Raw genomic sequence first — 23276 nt, forward strand, 5'->3', positions numbered from 1 at the left:
CAGGACCCCCTCTGATCTAATAGGTTTCACCTATCCTGTGGATAAGGGATTCATTTCTCACAACCGAAATACCCCTTTAAAGGGAATGTGTCATCAGTAAATGACCTATTGTCTAAATCACTTTTTTTAATTATAATTTTTGATCAAAATCCATAAAACCCTGAAGTTTTTGCACTGGCTACTAAGTCTGTACAGATCACTTCACTGTACTTATCTACTTATCTGTCATTCTAATCCTGCCTGTAATGATATCACCTCTGTGTATAGATAAGATCCACCATTCACAATAGACTGACTTCTGCACAGGTCACAGAGAATGCTGAGAAAACTCACCCATTAAAGTCAATTAAAGTTAATGAGGTCCACGCCTGACCACTGTGTTTATGGACCATGGGGCTGCCGTAAAGCAATTTCTAAACGCTGTTAAGAACAGCTCAGGCAAGATGGCCGCCCCCATAATAATATTCAGGAAATAGAATATTAAAATCTATAATCAGAAAATAAAAACAGATCAGAAAAAGGGAGATGTGTCACTATCTGTTTTTAACTGGCAGATAAAATATTTGGTGACACATTTCCTTTAAATCAGGCATGCTCAACCTGCGGCCCTCCAGCTGTTGCAAAACTACATCTCCCAGCATGCCCGAACAGCCTACAGCTATCAGCCTACAGTAGGTCATTGTGGGAGTTGTAGTTTTACAACAGCTGGAGGGCCGCAGTTTGAGCATGCCTGCTTTAAATCATATCTTTTTCATAGTTATTTATAAAATGAAATGACACAGAGATACGAGAATAATTTCTGATTATCTGATCATTTGATAGCATGTTAATTACTAGTGATGAGCAGAATAGGCAATATTGAAATTCGTAAATTCTAGAATTCTTGTTCTCCAGTCATTATTTTCTTGATTGCAAAAATTGGCAATCGGAAAATTTGCGATAAAAAATATGCGATCAACACTACTCCTAAAGTCAAAGATATTGCAGCCTTCTCATTTGCCCACAAGCAAGAAGCAGTGAGGGATCATGGGTAGGGATGAGCGAACTCGAACTGTATAGTTCGGGTTCGTACCGAATTTTGGGGTGTCCGTGACACGGACCCGAACCCGGACATTTTCGTAAAAGTCCGGGTTCGGGTTCGGTGTTCGTCGCTTTCTTGGCGCTTTTGTGACGCTTTCTTGGCGCTTTTTGAAAGGCTGCAAAGCAGCCAATCAACAAGCGTCATACTACTTGCCCCAAGAGGCCATCACAGCCATGCCTACTATTGGCATGGCTGTGATTGGCCAGAGCACCATGTGACCCAGCCTCTATTTAAGCTGGAGTCACATAGCGCCGCCCGTCACTCTGCTCTGATTAGCGTAGGGAGAGGTTGCGGCTGCGACAGTAGGGCGAGATTAGGCAGATTAACTCCTCCAAAGGACTTGATTAACTGATCGATCTGCAGCTGTGGATCATTGAGCTGCTGATCCTCAATTGCTCACTGTTTTTAGGCTGCCCAGACCGTTTGTCAGTCACATTTTTCTGGGGTGATCGGCGGCCATTTTGTGTCTTGTGGTGCGCCAGCACAAGCTGCGACCAAGTGCATTTAACCCTCAATGGTGTGGTTGTTTTTGGCTAAAGCCTACATCAGGGTGAAGCTGTCACACCAAGTGCATTTAACCAGCAATAGTCTGTTCATTTTTTGGCCATATACAAAATCAGGGGCAAGCTGTGCCTGTCACCAAGTGCATTTAACCCTCAATGGTGTGGTTGTTTTTTGGCTAAAGCCTACATCAGGGTGAAGCTGTCACACCAAGTGCATTTAACCAGCAATAGTCTGTTCATTTTTTGGCCATATACAAAATCAGGGGCAAGCTGCGCCTGTCACCAAGTGCATTTAACCCTCAATGGTGTGGTTGTTTTTTGGCTAAAGCCTACATCAGGGTGAAGCTGTCACACCAAGTGCATTTAACCAGCAATAGTCTGTTCATTTTTTGGCCATATACAAAATCAGGGGCAAGCTGCGCCTGTCACCAAGTGCATTTAACCCTCAATGGTGTGGTTGTTTTTTGGCTAAAGCCTACATCAGGGTGAAGCTGTCACACCAAGTGCATTTAACCAGCAATAGTCTGTTCATTTTTTGGCCATATACAAAATCAGGGGCAAGCTGCGCCTGTCACCAAGTGCATTTAACCCTCAATGGTGTGGTTGTTTTCTGGCTAAAGCCTACATCAGGGTGAAGCTGTCACACCAAGTGCATTTAACCAGCAATAGTCTGTTTATTTTTTGGCCATATACTACATCAGGGGCAAGCTGCGCCCGTCACCAAGTGCATTTAACCCTCAGTAGTGTGGTTGGTCAAGCTGTGACACCAAGTGCATTTAACCAGCAATAGTCTGTTCATTTTTTGGCCATATACTACATCAGGGGCAAGCTGCGCCCGTCACCAAGTGCATTTAACCAGCAATAGTGTGGTTATTTTTTGGCCATATCCCAGTCTAATTCTGTCACTAAATCCATACCGGTCACCCAGCGCCTAAATACTAGGCCTCAAATTTATATCCCGCTAAATCTCTCGTTACCGCTGTCCTGTTGTAGCTGGGAAAGTTATTTAGTGTCCGTCAAAGCACATTTTTTGTTCTGGGTTGAAGTACAATTCCCAATTTAGCAATTTCATAATTTAGTGGTTTCTGCTATATCAGAGCTATTTGAAATCTATCCCTAAAAGGGTATATAATATTCAAGGTGCACATTGGGTCATTCAGAATAACTTCACACACACCCGCTACTGTGTATTTTCAAGTCTAATTCTGTCACTAAACCCATACCTGTCACCCAGCGCCTAAATACTAGGCCTCAAATTTATATCCTGCTAAATCTCTCGTTACCGCTGTCCTGTTGTAGCTGGGAAAGTTATTTAGTGTCCGTCAAAGCACATTTTTTGTTCTGGGTTGAAGTACAATTCCCAATTTAGCAATTTCATAATTTAGTGGTTTCTGCTATATCAGAGCTATTTGAAATCTATCCCTAAAAGGGTATATAATATTCAAGGTGCACATTGGGTCATTCAGAATAACTTCACACACACCCGCTACTGTGTATTTTCAAGTCTAATTCTGTCACTAAACCCATACCTGTCACCCAGCGCCTAAATACTAGGCCTCAAATTTATATCCTGCTAAATCTCTCGTTACCGCTGTCCTGTTGTAGCTGGGAAAGTTATTTAGTGTCCGTCAAAGCACATTTTTTGTTCTGGGTTGAAATACAATTCCCAATTTAGCAATTTCATAATTTAGTGGTTTCTGCTATATCAGAGCTATTTGAAATCTATCCCTAAAAGGGTATATAATATTCAAGGTGCACATTGGGTCATTCAGAATAACTTCACACACACCCGCTACTGTGTATTTTCAAGTCTAATTCTGTCACTAAACCCATACCTGTCACCCAGCGCCTAAATACTAGGCCTCAAATTTATATCCTGCTAAATCTCTCGTTACCGCTGTCCTGTTGTAGCTGGGAAAGTTATTTAGTGTCCGTCAAAGCACATTTTTTCTTCTGGGTTGAAATACAATTCCCAATTTAGCAATTTCATAATTTAGTGGTTTCTGCTATATCAGAGCTATTTGAAATCTATCCCTAAAAGGGTAGATCATATTGAAGGTGCACATAGGGTCATTCAGAATAACTTCACACACACCCGCTACTGTGTATTTCCAAGTCTAATTCTGTCACTAAACCCATACCTGTCACCCAGCGCCTAAATACTAGGCCTCAAATTTATATCCCGCTAAATCTCTCGTTACCGCTGTCCTGTTGTAGCTGGGAAAGTTATTTAGTGTCCGTCAAAGCACATTTTTTGTTCTGGGTTGAAGTACAATTCCCAATTTAGCAATTTCATAATTTAGTGGTTTCTGCTATATCAGAGCTATTTGAAATCTATCCCTAAAAGGGTATATAATATTCAAGGTGCACATTGGGTCATTCAGAATAACTTCACACACACCCGCTACTGTGTATTTCCAAGTCTAATTCTGTCACTAAACCCATACCTGTCACCCAGCGCCTAAATACTAGGCCTCAAATTTATATCCCGCTAAATCTCTCGTTACCGCTGTCCTGTTGTAGCTGGGAAAGTTATTTAGTGTCCGTCAAAGCACATTTTTTGTTCTGGGTTGAAGTACAATTCCCAATTTAGCAATTTCATAATTTAGTGGTTTCTGCTATATCAGAGCTATTTGAAATCTATCCCTAAAAGGGTATATAATATTCAAGGTGCACATTGGGTCATTCAGAATAACTTCACACACACCCGCTACTGTGTATTTCCAAGTCTAATTCTGTCACTAAACCCATACCTGTCACCCAGCGCCTAAATACTAGGCCTCAAATTTATATCCTGCTAAATCTCTCGTTACCGCTGTACTGTTGTTGCTTGGAAAGATATTTAGTGTCCGTCAAAGCACATTTTTTGTTCTGGGTTGAAGTACAATTCCCAATTTAGCAATTTCATAATTTAGTGGTTTCTGCTATATCAGAGCTATTTGAAATCTATCCCTAAAAGGGTATATAATATTCAAGGTGCACATTGGGTCATTCAGAATAACTTCACACACACCCGCTACTGTGTATTTTCAAGTCTAATTCTGTCACTAAACCCATACCTGTCACCCAGCGCCTAAATACTAGGCCTCAAATTTATATCCTGCTAAATCTCTCGTTACCGCTGTACTGTTGTTGCTGGGCAAGATATTTAGTGTCCGTCAAAGCACATTTTTTGTTCTGGGTTGAAATACAATTCCCAATTTAGCAATTTCATAATTTAGTGGTTTCTGCTATATCAGAGCTATTTGAAATCTATCCCTAAAAGGGTATATAATATTCAAGGTGCACATTGGGTCATTCAGAATAACTTCACACACACCCGCTACTGTGTATTTTCAAGTCTAATTCTGTCACTAAACCCATACCTGTCACCCAGCGCCTAAATACTAGGCCTCAAATTTATATCCTGCTAAATCTCTCGTTACCGCTGTACTGTTGTTGCTGGGCAAGATATTTAGTGTCCGTCAAAGCACATTTTTGTTCTGGGTTGAAATACAATTCCCAATTTAGCAATTTCATAATTTAGTGGTTTCTGCTATATCAGAGCTATTTGAAATCTATCCCTAAAAGGGTATATAATATTCAAGGTGCACATTGGGTCATTCAGAATAACTTCACACACACCCGCTACTGTGTATTTCCAAGTCTAATTCTGTCACTAAACCCATACCTGTCACCCAGCGCCTAAATACTAGGCCTCAAATTTATATCCCGCTAAATCTGTCCCTAGTGCTGTAGCTGGGCGAGTTATTTAGTGTCCGTTCAAGCACATTTCTTGTTCTGGGTTGAAATACAATTCCCAATTTAGCAATTTCATAATTTAGTGGTTTCTGCTATATCAGAGCTATTTGAAATCTATCCCTAAAAGGGTATATAATATTCAAGGTGCACATAGGGTCATTCAGAATAACTTCACACACCCGCTACTGTGCATTTCCAAATCTAATTCTGTCACTAAACCCATACCTGTCACCCAGCGCCTAAATACTAGGCCTCAAATTTATATCCCGCTAAATCTCTCGTTACCGCTGTCCTGTTGTGGCTGGGAAAGTTATTTAGTGTCCGTCAAAGCACATTTTTTGTTCTGGGTTGAAATACAATTCCCAATTTAGCAATTTCATAATTTAGTCGTTTCTGCTATATCAGAGCTATTTGAAATCTATCCCTAAAAGGGTAGATCATATTGAAGGTGCACATAGGGTCATTCAGAATAACTTCACACACACGCTTCTGTGCATTTCCAAGTCTAATTCTGTCACTAAATCCATACCGGTCACCCAGCGCCTAAATACTAGGCCTCAAATTTATATCCCGCTGAATTTGAATACAATACATTGGGCCAAATAATATATTTGTTGTTGTGGTGAACCATAACAATGAGAAAAACATCTAGTAAGGGACGCGGACGTGGACATGGTCGTGGTGGTGTTAGTGGACCCTCTGGTGCTGGGAGAGGACGTGGCCGTTCTGCCACATCCACACGTCCTAGTGTACCAACTACCTCAGGTCCCAGTAGCCGCCAGAATTTACAGCGATATATGGTGGGGCCCAATGCCGTTCTAAGGATGGTAAGGCCTGAGCAGGTACAGGCATTAGTCAATTGGGTGGCCGACAGTGGATCCAGCACGTTCACATTATCTCCCACCCAGTCTTCTGCAGAAAGCGCACAGATGGCGCCTGAAAACCAACCCCATCAGTCTGTCACATCACCCCCATGCATACCAGGGAAACTGTCTCAGCCTCAAGTTATGCAGCAGTCTCTTATGCTGTTTGAAGACTCCGCTGGCAGGGTTTCCCAAGGGCATCCACCTAGCCCTTCCCCAGCGGTGAAAGACATAGAATGCACTGACGCACAACCACTTATGTTTCCTGATGATGAGGACATGGGAATACCACCTCAGCATGTCTCTGATGATGACGAAACACAGGTGCCAACTGCTGCGTCTTTCTGCAGTGTGCAGACTGAACAGGAGGTCAGGGATCAAGACTGGGTGGAAGACGATGCAGGGGACGATGAGGTCCTAGACCCCACATGGAATGAAGGTCGTGCCACTGACTTTCACAGTTCGGAGGAAGAGGCAGTGGTGAGACCGAGCCAACAGCGTAGCAAAAGAGGGAGCAGTGGGCAAAAGCAGAACACCCGCCGCCAAGAGACTCCGCCTGCTACTGACCGCCGCCATCTGGGACCGAGCACCCCAAAGGCAGCTTCAAGGAGTTCCCTGGCATGGCACTTCTTCAAACAATGTGCTGACGACAAGACCCGAGTGGTTTGCACGCTGTGCCATCAGAGCCTGAAGCGAGGCATTAACGTTCTGAACCTGAGCACAACCTGCATGACCAGGCACCTGCATGCAAAGCATGAACTGCAGTGGAGTAAACACCTTAAAACCAAGGAAGTCACTCAGGCTCCCCCTGCTACCTCTTCTGCTGCTGCCGCCTCGGCCTATTCTGCTGCTGCCGCCTCGGCCTCTTCCTCCGCCTCTGGAGGAACGTTGGCACCTGCCGCCCAGCAAACAGGGGATGTACCACCAACACCACCACCACCACCTCCGTCACCAAGCGTCTCAACCATGTCACACGCCAGCGTTCAGCTCTCCATCTCACAAACATTTGATAGAAAGCGTAAATTCCCACCTAGCCACCCTCGATCCCTGGCCCTGAATGCCAGCATTTCTAAACTACTGGCCTATGAAATGCTGTCATTTAGGCTGGTGGACACAGACAGCTTCAAACAGCTCATGTCGCTTGCTGTCCCACAGTATGTTGTTCCCAGCCGGCACTACTTCTCCAAGAGAGCCGTGCCTTCCCTGCACAACCAAGTATCCGATAAAATCAAGTGTGCACTGCGCAACGCCATCTGTGGCAAGGTCCACCTAACCACAGATACGTGGACCAGTAAGCACGGCCAGGGACGCTATATCTCCCTAACTGCACACTGGGTAAATGTAGTGGCAGCTGGGCCCCAGGCGGAGAGCTGTTTGGCGCACGTCCTTCCGCCGCCAAGGATCGCAGGGCAACATTCTTTGCCTCCTGTTGCCACCTCCTCCTTCTCGGCTTCCTCCTCCTCTTCTTCCACCTGCTCATCCAGTCAGCCACACACCTTCACCACCAACTTCAGCACAGCCCGGGGTAAACGTCAGCAGGCCATTCTGAAACTCATATGTTTGGGGGACAGGCCCCACACCGCACAGGAGTTGTGGCGGGGTATAGAACAACAGACCGACGAGTGGTTGCTGCCGGTGAGCCTCAAGCCCGGCCTGGTGGTGTGTGATAATGGGCGAAATCTCGTTGCAGCTCTGGGACTAGCCAATTTGACGCACATCCCTTGCTTGGCGCATGTGCTGAATTTGGTGGTGCAGAAGTTCATTCACAACTACCCCGACATGTCAGAGCTGCTGCATAAAGTGCGGGCCGTCTGTTCGCGCTTCCGGCGTTCACATCCTGCTGCTGCTCGCCTGTCTGCGCTACAGCGTAACTTCGGCCTTCCCGCTCACCGCCTCATATGCGACGTGCCCACCAGGTGGAACTCCACCTTGCACATGCTGGACAGACTGTGCGAGCAGCAGCAGGCCATAGTGGAGTTTCAGCTGCAGCACGCACGGGTCAGTCGCACTACAGAACAGCACCACTTCACCACCAATGACTGGGCCTCCATGCGAGACCTGTGTGCCCTGTTGCGCTGTTTCGAGTACTCCACCAACATGGCCAGTGGCGATGACACCGTTATCAGCGTTACAATACCACTTCTATGTCTCCTTGAGAAAACACTTAGGGCGATGATGGAAGAGGAGGTGGCCCAGGAGGAGGAGGAGGAGGAGGAGGAAGAGGGGTCATTTTTAGCACTTTCAGGCCAGTCTCTTCGAAGTGACTCAGAGGGAGGTTTTTGGCAACAGCAGAGGCCAGGTACAAATGTGGCCAGCCAGGGCCCACTACTGGAGGACGAGGAGGACGAGGATGAGGAGGAGGTGGAGGAGGATGAGGATGAAGCATGGTCACAGCGGGGTGGCACCCAACGCAGCTCGGGTCCATCACTGGTGCGTGGCTGGGGGGAAAGGCAGGACGATGACGATACGCCTCCCACAGAGGACAGCTTGTCCTTACCCCTGGGCAGCCTGGCACACATGAGCGACTACATGCTGCAGTGCCTGCGCAACGACAGCAGAGTTGCCCACATTTTAACCTGTGCGGACTACTGGGTTGCCACCCTGCTGGATCCACGCTACAAAGACAATGTGCCCACCTTACTTCCTGCACTGGAGCGTGATAGGAAGATGCGCGAGTACAAGCGCACGTTGGTAGACGCGCTACTGAGAGCATTCCCAAATGTCACAGGGGAACAAGTGGAAGCCCAAGGCCAAGGCAGAGGAGGAGCAAGAGGTCGCCAAGGCAGCTGTGTCACGGCCAGCTCCTCTGAGGGCAGGGTTAGCATGGCAGAGATGTGGAAAACTTTTGTCAACACGCCACAGCTAACTGCACCACCACCTGATACGCAACGTGTTAGCAGGAGGCAACATTTCACTAACATGGTGGAACAGTACGTGTGCACACCCCTCCACATACTGACTGATGGTTCGGCCCCATTCAACTTCTGGGTCTCTAAATTGTCCACGTGGCCAGAGCTAGCCTTTTATGCCTTGGAGGTGCTGGCCTGCCCGGCAGCCAGCGTTTTGTCTGAACGTGTATTCAGCACGGCAGGGGGCGTCATTACAGACAAACGCAGCCGCCTGTCTACAGCCAATGTGGACAAGCTGACGTTCATAAAAATGAACCAGGCATGGATCCCACAGGACCTGTCCGTCCCTTGTCCAGATTAGACATTAACTACCTCCCCATAACCATATATTATTGGACTCCAGGGCACTTCCTCATTCAATCCTATTTTTATTTTCATTTTACCATTATATTGCAAGGCTACCCAAAGTTGAATGAACCTCTCCTCTGCCTGTGTGCTAGGCCTAAATATATGCCAATGGATTGTTGCAGTGGTGGCTGACGTGAAGCCTCATTCTCTGCTATGACATGCAGACTGATTCTCTGGTGACATGAAGCCAGATCCTCTGTTACGGGACCTCTCTCCTCTGCCTGGGTGCTGGGCCTAAATTTATGAAAATGGACTGTTGCAGTGGTGGGTGACGTGAAGCCTGATTCTCTGCTATGACATGCAGACTGATTCTCTGGTGACATGAAGCCAGATCCTCTGTTACGGGACCTCTCTCCTCTGCCTGGGTGCTGGGCCTAAATATCTGACAATGGACTGTTGCATTGGTGGCTGACGTGAAGCCTGATTCTCTGCTATGACATGCAGACTAATTCTCTGCTGACATGAAGCCAGATTGTCTGTTACGGGACCTCTCTCCTCTGCCTGGGTGCTGGGCCTAAATTTATGAAAATGGACTGTTGCAGTGGTGGGTGACGTGAAGCCTGATTCTCTGCTATGACATGAAGACTGATTCTCTCCTGACATGAAGCCAGATTGTCTGTTACGGGACCTCTCTCCTCTGCCTGGGTGCTGGGCCTAAATTTATGAAAATGGACTGTTACAGTGGTGGGTGACGTGAAGCCTGATGCTCTGCTATGATATGAAGACTGATTCTCTGCTGACATGAAGCCAGATTGTCTGTTACGGGACCTCTCTCCTCTGCCTGGGTGCTGGGCCTAAATTTATGAAAATGGACTCTTACAGTGGTGGGTGACGTGAAGCCTGATTCTCTGCTATGACATGAAGACTGATTCTCTGCTGACATGAAGCCAGATCCTCTGTTACGGGACCTCTCTCCTCTGCCTGGGTGCTGGGCCTAAATATCTGACAATGGACTGTTGCATTGGTGGCTGACGTGAAGCCTGATTCTCTGCTATGATATGAAGACTGATTCTCTGCTGACATGAAGCCAGATTGTCTGTTACGGGACCTCTCTCCTCTGCCTGTGTGCTAGGCCTAAATATATGCCAATGGATTGTTGCAGTGGTGGCTGACGTGAAGCCTGATTCTCTGCTATGACATGCAGACTGATTCTCTGGTGACATGAAGCCAGATCCTCTGTTACGGGACCTCTCTCCTCTGCCTGGGTGCTGGGCCTAAATTTATGAAAATGGACTGTTGCAGTGGTGGGTGACGTGAAGCCTGATTCTCTGCTATGACATGCAGACTGATTCTCTGGTGACATGAAGCCAGATCCTCTGTTACGGGACCTCTCTCCTCTGCCTGGGTGCTGGGCCTAAATTTATGAAAATGGACTGTTGCAGTGGTGGGTGACGTGAAGCCTCATTCTCTGCTATGACATGCAGACTGATTCTCTGCTGACATGAAGCCAGATTGTCTGTTACGGGACCTCTCTCCTCTGCCTGGGTGCTGGGCCTGAATTTATGACAATGGACTGTTGCAGTGGTGGCTGACGTGAAGCCTGATTCTCTGCTATGATATGAAGACTGATTCTCTGCTGACATGAAGCCAGATTGTCTGTTACGGGACCTCTCTCCTCTGCCTGGGTGCCGGGGCCTAAATATCTGAGAATGGACTGTTCCAGTGGTGGGTAACGGGAAGCCAGATTCTCTGCTATGATATGAAGACTGATTCTCTGCTGACATGAAGCCAGATTGTCTGTTACGGGACCTCTCTCCTCTGCCTGGGTGCTGGGCCTAAATTTATGAAAATGGACTATTACAGTGGTGGGTGACGTGAAGCCTGATTCTCTGCTATGACATGAAGACTGATTCTCTGCTGACATGAAGCCAGATTGTCTGTTACGGGACCTCTCTCCTCTGCCTGGGTGCCGGGGCCTAAATATCTGAGAATGGACTGTTCCAGTGGTGGGTGACGGGAAGCCAGATTCTCTGCTATGGAACCTCTCTCCAATTGATTTTGGTTAATTTTTATTTATTTAATTTTTATTTTAATTAATTTCCCTATCCACATTTGTTTGCAGGGGATTTACCTACATGTTGCTGCCTTTTGCAGCCCTCTAGCTCTTTCCTGGGCTGTTTTACAGCCTTTTTAGTGCCGAAAAGTTCGGGTCCCCATTGACTTCAATGGGGTTCGGGTTCGGGACGAAGTTCGGATCGGGTTCGGATCCCGAACCCGAACATTTCCGGGATGTTCGGCCGAACTTCTCGAACCCGAACATCCAGGTGTTCGCTCAACTCTAATCATGGGTACTCAGGAAAAAAAAATATAGAATATTCGCGATTATGAAGATATAGCACTATATACTAGATATTTGCAAATTCTCAAAGTGCCAATATTCGCGATAAAAATTTGTGATTAGAATATTCGTGATAAACACTATTAATTACTGACTTGGTCACATTCATGATATAAATAATTTTTAATTACAGTGCCGAATTGGGGCATCGCCCTGCTTACCTTGGTCTTAACTACTCCATCATCCACTACCACTGAATCTCCTACAACTACTACATCACCGACTACAACTGAACCTCCCACAACTACTACATCAACAACTGAACCTCTCACAATATCTACATCGCCAACTACAACTGAACCTCCCATAACTACTACATCATCCACTACCACTGAACATCCTACAACTACTACATCACCGACTACAACTGAACCTCCCACAACTACTACATCAACAACTGAACCTCTCACAACTACTACATCAACAACTGAACCTCTCACAATATCTACATCGCCAACTACAACTGAACCTCCCATAACTACTACATCATCCACTACCACTGAACATCCTACAACTACTGCATCTCCAACAACTGAACCTCCCACAACTATATCACTGACTACAACTGAACTTCCAACAACTACTGCAACACCTAGTGCAAATACCACTGCAACTGCTGCAGCCACCTCTATAGCCGAAACTAGTGAAGCAGCTATTACTACTACTACTACCACCACCACTACCTTTATTACTACTGCCAACACTACTACTGCAGTCTTTGCTACAGAAACCACATCACTTATTAATGTTGCTGCTCCTGAACAAGGTAAGGATTGTAGATACTTCAATTCACAACTGTTCTTATTTAAGAAAAATGTTAATGCTTGTCACATAGAACTGTTCAGTCTTTATCCCCTTTATTTGCTGAACACCTCCTGACAGCAGATAAAACTAAGGCGTTCACTACTAATAAACATCAGTCTACACTGATTGAAAGCAAAGGACAATCTTGTAGACAACAGGAGATCCATGAACACCACTGTTTTTGCAGGGCTTTTAGTGGTTGTCTAGAGCTCACAGTAGTGATGAATATTTTACTTTACTTAATACAGGGCTCCATAAATCATTTTTAAACGGCCCGCACCTCAGCAACTTCCCCACAATCATAGCTGGCGTCCACCGCATAATTCATGGGATCACCTCGCGACTGGACCGACTGTAGTGATCATACTTACCTGATACTCCTCGCTGGGTTCCGGCTCCATCACCGGCTCTGCAAGTTTCCCCCCCCCCCATCAACATCAATTTTGACAGGGGCGGCATGACCGCTGCAGCCATCAACTGGCCACAGCAGTGCCGGGTCACCTGCTACATGGGTGACTGCCGGCATTTCTTGGTTGTTATTATGGAGTATCAGGGCATTACAGGGAGAGGGATATGAGAAGAGAACTACAACTTTCAGCATGTCCAGACTATTATTATAGGGCAACAGTTGACATGACAGGGAGAGGGATATGAGGAGAGAACTACAATTCCCATTATTTATAGACTGTTATTATGTGGCCTTGGTTAACATTACATGGGGAGGTATACAACAGGAGAGAACTACAACTCTCAGAATGATCAGCCTGTTAATATGGGCTATGAAAGGACATTACAGGGAGTGCACTACTGCTCCATTCATCTCTATGGGAGTTTCAAAATAGTCAAGCAATGTACTGGAATGTCTGCAGAACTCCCGTAGGGGTGGAGTGGTCAGAGTGGCAGAGGGGTGCAGGGTCCCTGTTCTAGACAGCGATGGGTGTCCCAGGACCCCCTCTGATCTAATAGGTTTCACCTATCCTGTGGATAAGGGATTCATTTCTCACAACCAAAATACCCCTTTAAAGGGAATGTGTCATCAGTAAATGACCTATTGTCTAAATCACTTTTTTTAATTATAATTTTTGATCAAAATCCATAAAACCCTGAAGTTTTTGCACTGGCTACTAAGTCTGTACAGATCACTTTACTGTACTTATCTACTTATCTGTCATTCTAATCCTGCCTGTAATGATATCACCTCTGTGTATAGATAAGATCCACCATTCACAATAGACTTCTGCACAGGTCACAGAGAATGCTGAGAAAACTCACCCATTAAAGTCAATTAAAGTTAATGAGGTCCACGCCTGACCACTGTGTTTATGGACCATGGGGCTGCCGTAAAGCAATTTCTAAACGCTGTTAAGAACAGCTCAGGCAAGATGGCCGCCCCCATAATAATATTCAGGAAATAGAATATTAAAATCTATAATCAGAAAATAAAAACAGATCAGAAAAAGGGAGATGTGTCACTATCTGGTTTTAACTGGCAGATAAAATATTTGGTGACACATTTCCTTTAAATCAGGCATGCTCAACCTGCGGCCCTCCAGCTGTTGCAAAACTACATCTCCCAGCATGCCCGAACAGCCTACAGCTATCAGCCTACAGTAGGTCATTGTGGGAGTTGTAGTTTTACAACAGCTGGAGGGCCGCAGGTTGAGCATGCCTGCTTTAAATCATATCTTTTTCATCGTTATTTAGAAAATGAAATGACACAGAGATACGAGAATAATTTCTGATTATCTGATCATTTGATAGCATGTTAATTACTAGTGATGATCAGAATAGGCAATATTGAAATTCGTAAATTCTAGAATTCGTGATCTCCAGTCATTATTTTCTTGATTGCAAAAATTGGCAATCGGAAAATTTGCGATAAAAAATATGCGATCAACACTACTCCTAAAGTCAGAGATATTGCAGCCTTCTCATTTCCCCTCAAGCAAGAAGCAGTGAGGGATCATGGGTACTCAGGAAAAAAAAAATAGAATATTTGCGATTATGAAGATATAGCACTATATACTAGATATTTGCAAATTCTCAAAGTGCCAATATTCGCGATAAAAATTTGTGATTAGAATATTCGTGATGAACACTATTAATTACTGACTTGGTCACATTCATTATATAAATAATTTTTAATTACAGTGCCGAATTGGGGCATCGCCCTGCTTACCTTGGTCTCCATTTTGGCCCTGGCTGTGCTTCTAGGACTTCCTTTTGGGGTAAGTATCTGATTTATTTTACAGTTTAGTTCCATATGACTATATACATATGAAAATACTGTATATTTAAATATATTATTTTCTGCTTTACTAAAAAAAATTTTATATTGCTACAATGTCTTCCTACATGAACTATCCATTGGTTTGTTATTTCTTATAGCCTGGAGAAAACAATAAAAAGTGTTAAAGGGGTTTTCTGGGAGTTTCACACTAATGATCTCTCCTCAGGATAGATCATCAGTATCTGATTGGTGGGGGTTCAACACCCGGGACCCCCGCCAATTATCTGTTTGATAAGGCAGCGGTGCTCACAGTAGCGCCGTGGTCTTCTTGTTACTTTTCCTAGGCTATGAGACGTCACGTTTATGGTCATACGGCCTAGGCACAGCTCAGTGCTATAGAAGTGAAAGAGGCTGAGCTGCCATACCAAGCACAGCTGCTGTCAAATGTACGGCACTGTCCTTGGTTTGCTGAGAGAAGGCTATGGCACTAATGCGAGCTCCAGTGTCTTCTCGAACAGCTGATCAGTGTGGGTCCAGGGTGTTGGACCAACCCTGTTCAGATACTGATGATGTATCCAGATGTACCCCTTTAAGGAATTGCCACTAAAACACATTTCTGAGACATAGCATTGTTTTATTGCAATGTAAAGCGATAAAGGCTGGGGAGATCCGTTCAAATATATTATACCATTTGTAGAGCTTTTCTTGTCAGGAATAGTCAGAATTTGAACTATTATTCTCCAAATACTGGTTCTGCAAGTGTCCATGAGGAGAAGCTTCACTGTGAATGCTCTCTGCATTCACTTGTGGAACAGACAGTGAGTGTAGACCCATTGTGCCAACTATCCTGTTTAGCTTTGGGCCAAACCTAAGGGCATTGTACTGACGGTCCCCTGGTATTCACCTTTTAACGCCTAAACAGGGATGTGGAACCAACCAGGATGCTACCTCCTGGAGTAGTCCTAGTGTGGTTGGCAGATGACCCACAGTGTTCATAAGCACTGGTTTAAGGACCCGAGGAGTCAGACAACATATTAGGTCAAGGGACAGGCTGAGTTTGGGGCAGACAGCCTACTAACTTACAAGAGAAAGCAATCCAAGGTCAGGTAGGCAGCATTCATACATACACGAGTAAGCAATACAAAGTCAGGGCGAGCAGTGAAGAATAAGGCTTGAGAAACAGGCAGGGTTCGTGCATGGGCTGACAGACAGAACAAGCACACCTTCACTAGGGCTAGCCAACACTAGAATACCCAAAGCTCAGACAAGGAGGTGGAACGCCTAGCCCAGGTAAATATGAAGGCTGATCAGCCCCCATATTTCTCATTAGCCCCCATTATTCCTCTCATTAGCCCCCATTATGCCTGTCATTAGCCTCAATTATGCCCCCAGCAGCCTCATTTTTTATAAAATAAAAAAACTCTTACCTCTCTGCTCCTGTAAGCCGCAGATCCTCACCGCCCTCCTCACGCTGTGCGCAGCCCTGCACAGCCGACAGCCGAGGACCAGGAAGTGGTAAGTACAGAGCGTTCACCGCTTCCTGGTCCTTTGGTACTAATGAGCTCTTCCGAAATGGAAGCTCTTCATTAGTATTCGCCAGCCAGCGGGGCTCAAGAGGCAGCTGCCAGTGGTAACAGAACCTCAATTTTGAGGCTTGATTAGGGTGTGCCCAAGCCCACCCGGCACACCCCATGCGCATGCCTATGAGCGCAAGTAATGTCGATGTCACCAGCGGTTAATAAAAATTTACACTAAATGTCACTGATATTTCGGATGCGCTAACATTATACTGGAGATGTAGCACAGGTAATGTCAGCAGCAAAAAAAATTTGACTGAATGTAGCTGATAGTTTGGATACACAAACGTTATACAGGAGATGTAGCACAGGTCATGTAACTGTCCGCAGCGGACACCGTCTACGGAAAAAGTACACTGAATGTTACAGATATTTTAGGCTGCGCACGCGCTAGACAGGAGATGTAGCGCAGATAATGTCGCTGTCTGCAGCGGCCAAACAATTGCAAGCTATTTAGCGCAGGTTGCGCTATAAATATATATTGCTTCCAGATACAACTATAGTTCTTAAAAGGACTTTTTGGTCTCTAACAGGTTTTAGCAATTTAGTGCAGGTTGCGCTAAAATTTATAATGCTGCCACACACAATAGCCCTTAAAAGGACTTTGTGGTCTATAACAAGTATAAAAAGTAAAATATTGCTATTTCAATCCCTACACTATCTCTCCCTTCTGCTCTCCAGCTCTTCCTGACTAATACTGAGCTGAACATGTGTCATATAGCACCCGATGACGCGTTCCAGACCGCCAATCACTGTAATGCCAGCAGGCAACATGGCTATGGAATTGCAGAGAATGGCAGTACTTACCTGCACGTTTATTGGCTGTGTAGCAGCCAACAAATGTGCGGGGAGGAGACTTGAGCATCGTGCTCGAGCACATGCGGTGTTCAGCTGAACACCATGATGTGCCAAGCATTGTGATGCTCGAGCCGAACTAGTGTTTGGCCGAGCATGCTCGCCCAGCACTAATGATGATGTATCGGCAAATATTGCTAAAAGGTTGAATGTTCTATCATGTATATTATAGAATAGGAGGGGATAAGAGACTCAAAAACTAAAATATCTTACAATCTTAACATGGATCGCTAACTAAACCCAGATAACCTCTGTAGTGCATATCAATGTCAGTAATGAAATCTACATTCCAACATGATCAATGCATGTTTCTCCATCATACAGATTGCAGCCTGTAAACGAAGGTCACATTCTTACCATGTGAACAGAGCCCAGGCATGTTCCGATATCTCCACCACCTACAGTACATTCTATGGACATTGGAACTGTAGAGAACCGATACATGACCCAGAAGGTGGAGCCCCAAGAGGATGCTTCAAAGGCAGTGATGAATTCAGCTCAAGGCTTCAGTGTGGACAGAACCCTAAGTAACTGATCTAGACTCTAATCTGGACTTGGTATTTGTTTCAATCATGATCACTCATTACTAAGAAGGGGTTTGGAGATGGACATTGCAGATTTTCAAAATAAAATTAACACTGGTGACACTAGCCAAAAAATTTTAGTTCCACCTAATGGACCATCTTGGACAGATTTACAGATAAAGGCAGAACTTTCCCAGAAGGGAATCAAATGCTCACTAATTTATTGTACAGATTTTTTTTTTAATATCTAAAAGATTGAGTTATTTAATAAACGCATATTTAAAGTGTGACAGCAAGATCAACCCTATAGTTGTGAAAATTGGTTGTGCCATTCCTGGGAAAAAAATACTTAACACAATTAAGGGCTTCAATGCCCCCAGGGGTGGGTCCTAGCCCTTGAGTGCACGTCACATCCTCAGCTTTCATGTGCTGGCCACACTGCTTTTTTTCTATGTGTTAATATCTGTCATTGCTTATGTGATTGCTTTATATGCTTGCACATGGTTCTATTTATTACATGTACTATATTGTAGGCTCGTATTATTGGATGCTTTCTGTTTTCTACTACAGATGAATCCCATTTTATTTTTGTATGCACAAATTTATAGCTTTATTTTCATGACCGATGACGCGATGGCGCTTTTCTTGTTATTTATGATTAAAGAAAATTGATAAAGCTTTTTGCATTCTTTGTTGAAAATTGGCGGCTTTTTAATTGCTTTTCAATTGAGCTTGAAGGGACAAGGATCTACCATATCACTGAGTTGATTGTTACATTTGAGGAGTTACTCATTGACATATGACACAATACACCCATTACTACAGATCATTTATAGCCCGTCATTCCAAGCTCAATCAATACACAGCCCTCTTAAATAACTGTCAAATAATTGTCATGAAAGAAGGACTTAACATTTCTACTGAAAACCCAAATATTCAAGTGAAACTCCATTTGCAATGCCCCCAATGGCCAAGAAAAAAAGATATATATATGGATGACCACCAAGCTTTTGAGTAGAAGAACCTAGCTTAAGGGCTCATTTACACGACCGTTTGGCTTTTTCTGTGTTTTGCGGTCCGTTTTTTACGCATCCGTTGTTCCGTTTTTTGTTTCTGTTGTGTTTCCGTCTCCTTTCCGTTTTTATGCTCCGTTTTTCCGTATGCCACATACAGTATACAGTAATTACATAAAAAATATTGGGCTGGGCAGAACATTGTCAATAGATGGTTCAGCAAAAACAGAACGGATACGGAAGACATACGGATGCATTGACTCGAATGGAGCCAAGCACCATGATTTGCGGACAAGAATAGGACATGTTCTATCTTTTCATGGTACGGAAATACTGAAACGGAATGCACACGGAGACACTTAATTTTTTTTGCTGAACCATTGAAACGCATACTGAACTTAAAAAATGTCCAGTATACTGAATGCAAAATACTATCGTGTGCATGAGCCCTAACTGGAACGTACAGTGGGTGTGGAATGTGCCAAATAACCAGTTTGACTTTGTACTAAATCTAAAGGCATTGCCCTAATGGTTCCTCGGTATTCACCGTTTAACCCCTGTACAGGGATCTAGACTCCGCTGCAGGGAACCATTCCTGCAATCTACTACCTAATATGTGTGTATTTCAGATACTAATCCCAAAGTCGCGAGTATTTGCGTAGTCCAGGTAGCAGTTACAAGGTCAGGACAGTTGGCAAGGAGCAGAATTGGTAGACAGGCAAAGTGCAGTATGTGGGTAATAAGACAAGAGAACACACTATAGCTGGTTACTAGATGCTAGAAAACCTGAAAGCTCAGGCAAGGAGGGGGAGCCACAACCCAGCTAAATAGGAAGGCTGATCAGCACCTTAGAGGGGCTGTGTCATCTCATACATATCGTAGAGGTGGAACCTGCACCTATCTTTAGAATGGAGCCCACAAAGTGAAGGATGATGAACTGCTCTTGCACAGCCGCCTTCCATTAATTTCTATAGGAGTGCTGAGAATAGTCGAGTGCTGACTCGGAAATTTCCAACAGCCCCATAGAAGTGAATGGAGCTGTGGCTGCACTTGCGCAATGTGCTTACTTTTAATTTCAATTAGAAATCAGCTGAGCACACCGCTTGGCTATTTTCGTCAGTCCCATAGTAATGAATTGAAGGTGGCCGTGTATGTGTGGTTTTAGAGATAGGTCTCATCTCTGTGACCCGCTCCTAACAGACATTGAGAGCTAGAGTTGAGCGAACACCTGGATGTTCGGGTTCGAGAATTTCGGACGAACTTCCCGGAAATGTTCGGGTTCGGGATCCGAACTCGACCCGAACTTCACCCCGAACCCGAACCCCATTGAAGTCAATGGGGACCCGAACTTTTCGGCACTAAAAAGGCTGTAAAATAGCCCAGGAAAGGGCTAGAGTGCTGCAAAAGGCAGCAAAATGTAGGTAAATCCCCTGCAAAAAAATGTGGACAAGGAAATGAATAAAAAAAAAAAAGAAAATAAAGTAAAATTAACCAATACCAATTTTAGGCCCCGGCACCCAGACAGAAGAGAGAGGTCCCATAGCAGAGAATCAGGCTTTATGTCATAGCAGAGAATCATGCTTCATGTCACCCAACACTGGAACAGGCCACTGTCAGATATTTTTAGACCCCGGCACCCAGACAGAGGAGAGAGGTCCCATAGCAGAGATTCAGGCTTCATGTCATAGCAGAGAATCAGGCTTCATGTCATAGCAGAGAATCAGGCTTCATGTCATAGGAGAGAATCAGGCTTCACGTCACCCACCACTGGAACAGGCCATTGTCAGATATTTAGGACCCGGCACCCAGACAGAGGAGAGAGGTCCCATAGCAGAGAATCAGGCTTCATGTCATAGCAGAGAATCAGGCTTCAAGTCATAGCAGAGAATCAGGCTTCATGTCATAGCAGAGAATCAGGCTTCACGTCACCCACCACTGGAACAGGCCATTGTCAGATATTTAGGCCCCGGCACCCAGACAGAGGAGAGAGGTCCCATAGCAGAGAATCAGGCTTCATGTCATAGCCGAGAATCATGCTTCATGTCATAGCAGAGAATCAGGCTTCATGTCATAGCAGAGAATCAGGCTTCATGTCATAGCAGAGAATCAGGCTTCATGTCATAGCAGAGAATCAGGCTTCATGTCACCCACCACTGGAACAGGCCATTGTCAGATATTTAGGCCCCGGCACCCAGACAGAGGAGAGAGGTCCCATTGCAGATAATCAGGCTTCATGTCATAGCAGAGAATCAGGCTTCAAGTCATAGCAGAGAATCAGGCTTCATGTCACCCACCACTGGAACAGGCCATTGTCAGATATTTAGGCCCCGGCACCCAGACAGAGGAGAGAGGTCCCATTGCAGATAATCATGCTTCATGTAATAGCAGAGAATCAGGCTTCAAGTCATAGCAGAGAATCAGGCTTCATGTCATAGCAGAGAATCAGGCTTCATGTCATAGCAGAGAATCAGGCTTCACATCACCCACCACTGGAACAGGCCATTGTCAGATATTTAGGCCCCGGCACCCAGACAGAGGAGAGAGGTCCCATAGCAGAGAATCAGGCTTCATGTCATAGCAGAGAATCATGCTTCATGTCACCCAACACTGGAACAGGCCACTGTCAGATATTTTTAGTCCCCGGCACCCAGACAGAAGAGAGAGGTCCCATAGCAGAGAATCAGGCTTCATGTCATAGCAGAGAATCATGCTTCATGTCACCCAACACTGGAACAGGCCACTGTCAGATATTTTTAGGCCCCGGCACCCAGACAGAGGAGAGAGGTCCCATAGCAGAGATTCAGGCTTCATGTCATAGCAGAGAATCAGGCTTCATGTCATAGCAGAGAATCAGGCTTCATGTCACCCACCACTGGAACAGGCCACTGTCAGAAATTTTTAGGCCCCGACACCCAGACAGAGGAGAGAGGTCCCATAGCAGAGAATAAGGCTTCATGTCATAGCTGAGAATCAGGCTTCATGTCATAGCAGAGAATCAGGCTTCATGTCACCCACCACTGGAACAGGCCACTGTCAGAAATTTTTAGGCCCCGACACCCAGACAGAGGAGAGAGGTCCCATAGCAGAGAATCAGGCTTCATGTCATAGCAGAGAATCAGGCTTCATGTCACCCAACACTGGAACAGGCCACTGTCAGATATTTTTAGGCCGCGGCACCGAGACAGAGGATAGAGTTCATATAGCAGAGATTCAGGCTTCATGTCATAGCAGAGAATCAGGCTTCATGTCACCCAACACTGGAACAGGCCACTCTCAGATATTTTTATGCCCCGGCACCCACACAGAGGAGAGGTTCATTCAACTTTGGGTTGCCCCGCAATATAATGGTAAAATGAAAATAAAAAGAGGACTGAATGAGGAAGTGCCCTGGAGTCCAATAATATATGGTTAAGGGGAGGTAGTTATAAATGTCTAATCTGCACAAGGGATGGACAGTTCCTGTGGGATCCATGCCTGGTTCATTTTTATGAACGTCAGCTTGTCCACATTGGCTGTAGACAGGCGGCTGCGTTTGTCTGTAATGACGCCCCCTGCCGTGCTGAATACACGTTCAGACAAAACGCTGGCCGCCGGGCAGGCCAGTACCTCCAAGGCATAAAAGGCTAGCTCTGGCCACGTGGACAATTTGGAGACCCAGAAGTTGAATGGGGCCGAACCATCAGTGAGTACGCGGAGGGGTGTGCACACGTACTGTTCCACCATGTTAGTGAAATGTTGCCTCCTGCTAACACGTTGCGTATCAGGTGGTGGTGTAGTTAGCTGTGGCGTGTTGACAAAAGTTTTCCACATCTCTGCCATGCTAACCCTGCCCTCAGAGGAGCTGGCCGTGACACAGCTGCCTTGGCGACCTCTTGCTCCTCCTCTGCCTTGGCCTTGGGCTTCCACTTGTTCCCCTGTGACATTTGGGAATGCTCTCAGTAGCGCGTCTACCAACGTGCGCTTGTACTCGCGCATCTTCCTATCACGCTCCAGTGCAGGAAGTAAGGTGGGCACATTGTCTTTGTAGCGTGGATCCAGCAGGGTGGCAACCCAGTAGTCCGCACAGGTTAAAATGTGGGCAACTCTGCTGTCGTTGCGCAGGCACTGCAGCATGTAGTCGCTCATGTGTGCCAGGCTGCCCAGGGGTAAGGACAAGCTGTCCTCTGTGGGAGGCGTATCGTCATCGTCCTGCCTTTCCCCCCAGCCACGCACCAGTGATGGACCCGAGCTGCGTTGGGTGCCACCCCGCTGTGACCATGCTTCATCCTCATCCTCCTCCACCTCCTCCTCATCCTCGTCCTCCTCGTCCTCCAGTAGTGGGCCCTGGCTGGCCACATTTGTACCTGGCCTCTGCTGTTGCCAAAAACCTCCCTCTGAGTCACTTCGAAGAGACTGGCCTGAAAGTGCTAAAAATGACCCCTCTTCCTCCTCCTCCTCCTCCTCCTCCTGGGCCACCTCCTCTTCCATCATCGCCCTAAGTGTTTTCTCAA

General features: G+C 45.6%; 1 protein-coding gene across 1 annotated transcript in view; it reads left to right on the forward strand.

Annotated features, from left to right (window-relative positions):
* The window catches only part of LOC122946657 (mucin-17-like), a 75762-nt gene extending 61433 nt beyond the window's left edge, over window positions 1–14329 (forward strand). The window contains exons 9-10 of the mRNA XM_044306415.1: window positions 11917–12549; window positions 14292–14329. Of these exons, the coding sequence (XP_044162350.1) occupies window positions 11917–12549; window positions 14292–14329 (671 nt within the window). The remainder of the gene's footprint in view (window positions 1–11916; window positions 12550–14291) is intronic.
* The last annotated feature ends 8947 nt before the right edge of the window (window positions 14330–23276 follow it).

Source organism: Bufo gargarizans, chromosome 9 (assembly GCF_014858855.1).
Source record: "Bufo gargarizans isolate SCDJY-AF-19 chromosome 9, ASM1485885v1, whole genome shotgun sequence".
Classification (NCBI taxonomy): domain Eukaryota; kingdom Metazoa; phylum Chordata; class Amphibia; order Anura; family Bufonidae; genus Bufo; species Bufo gargarizans.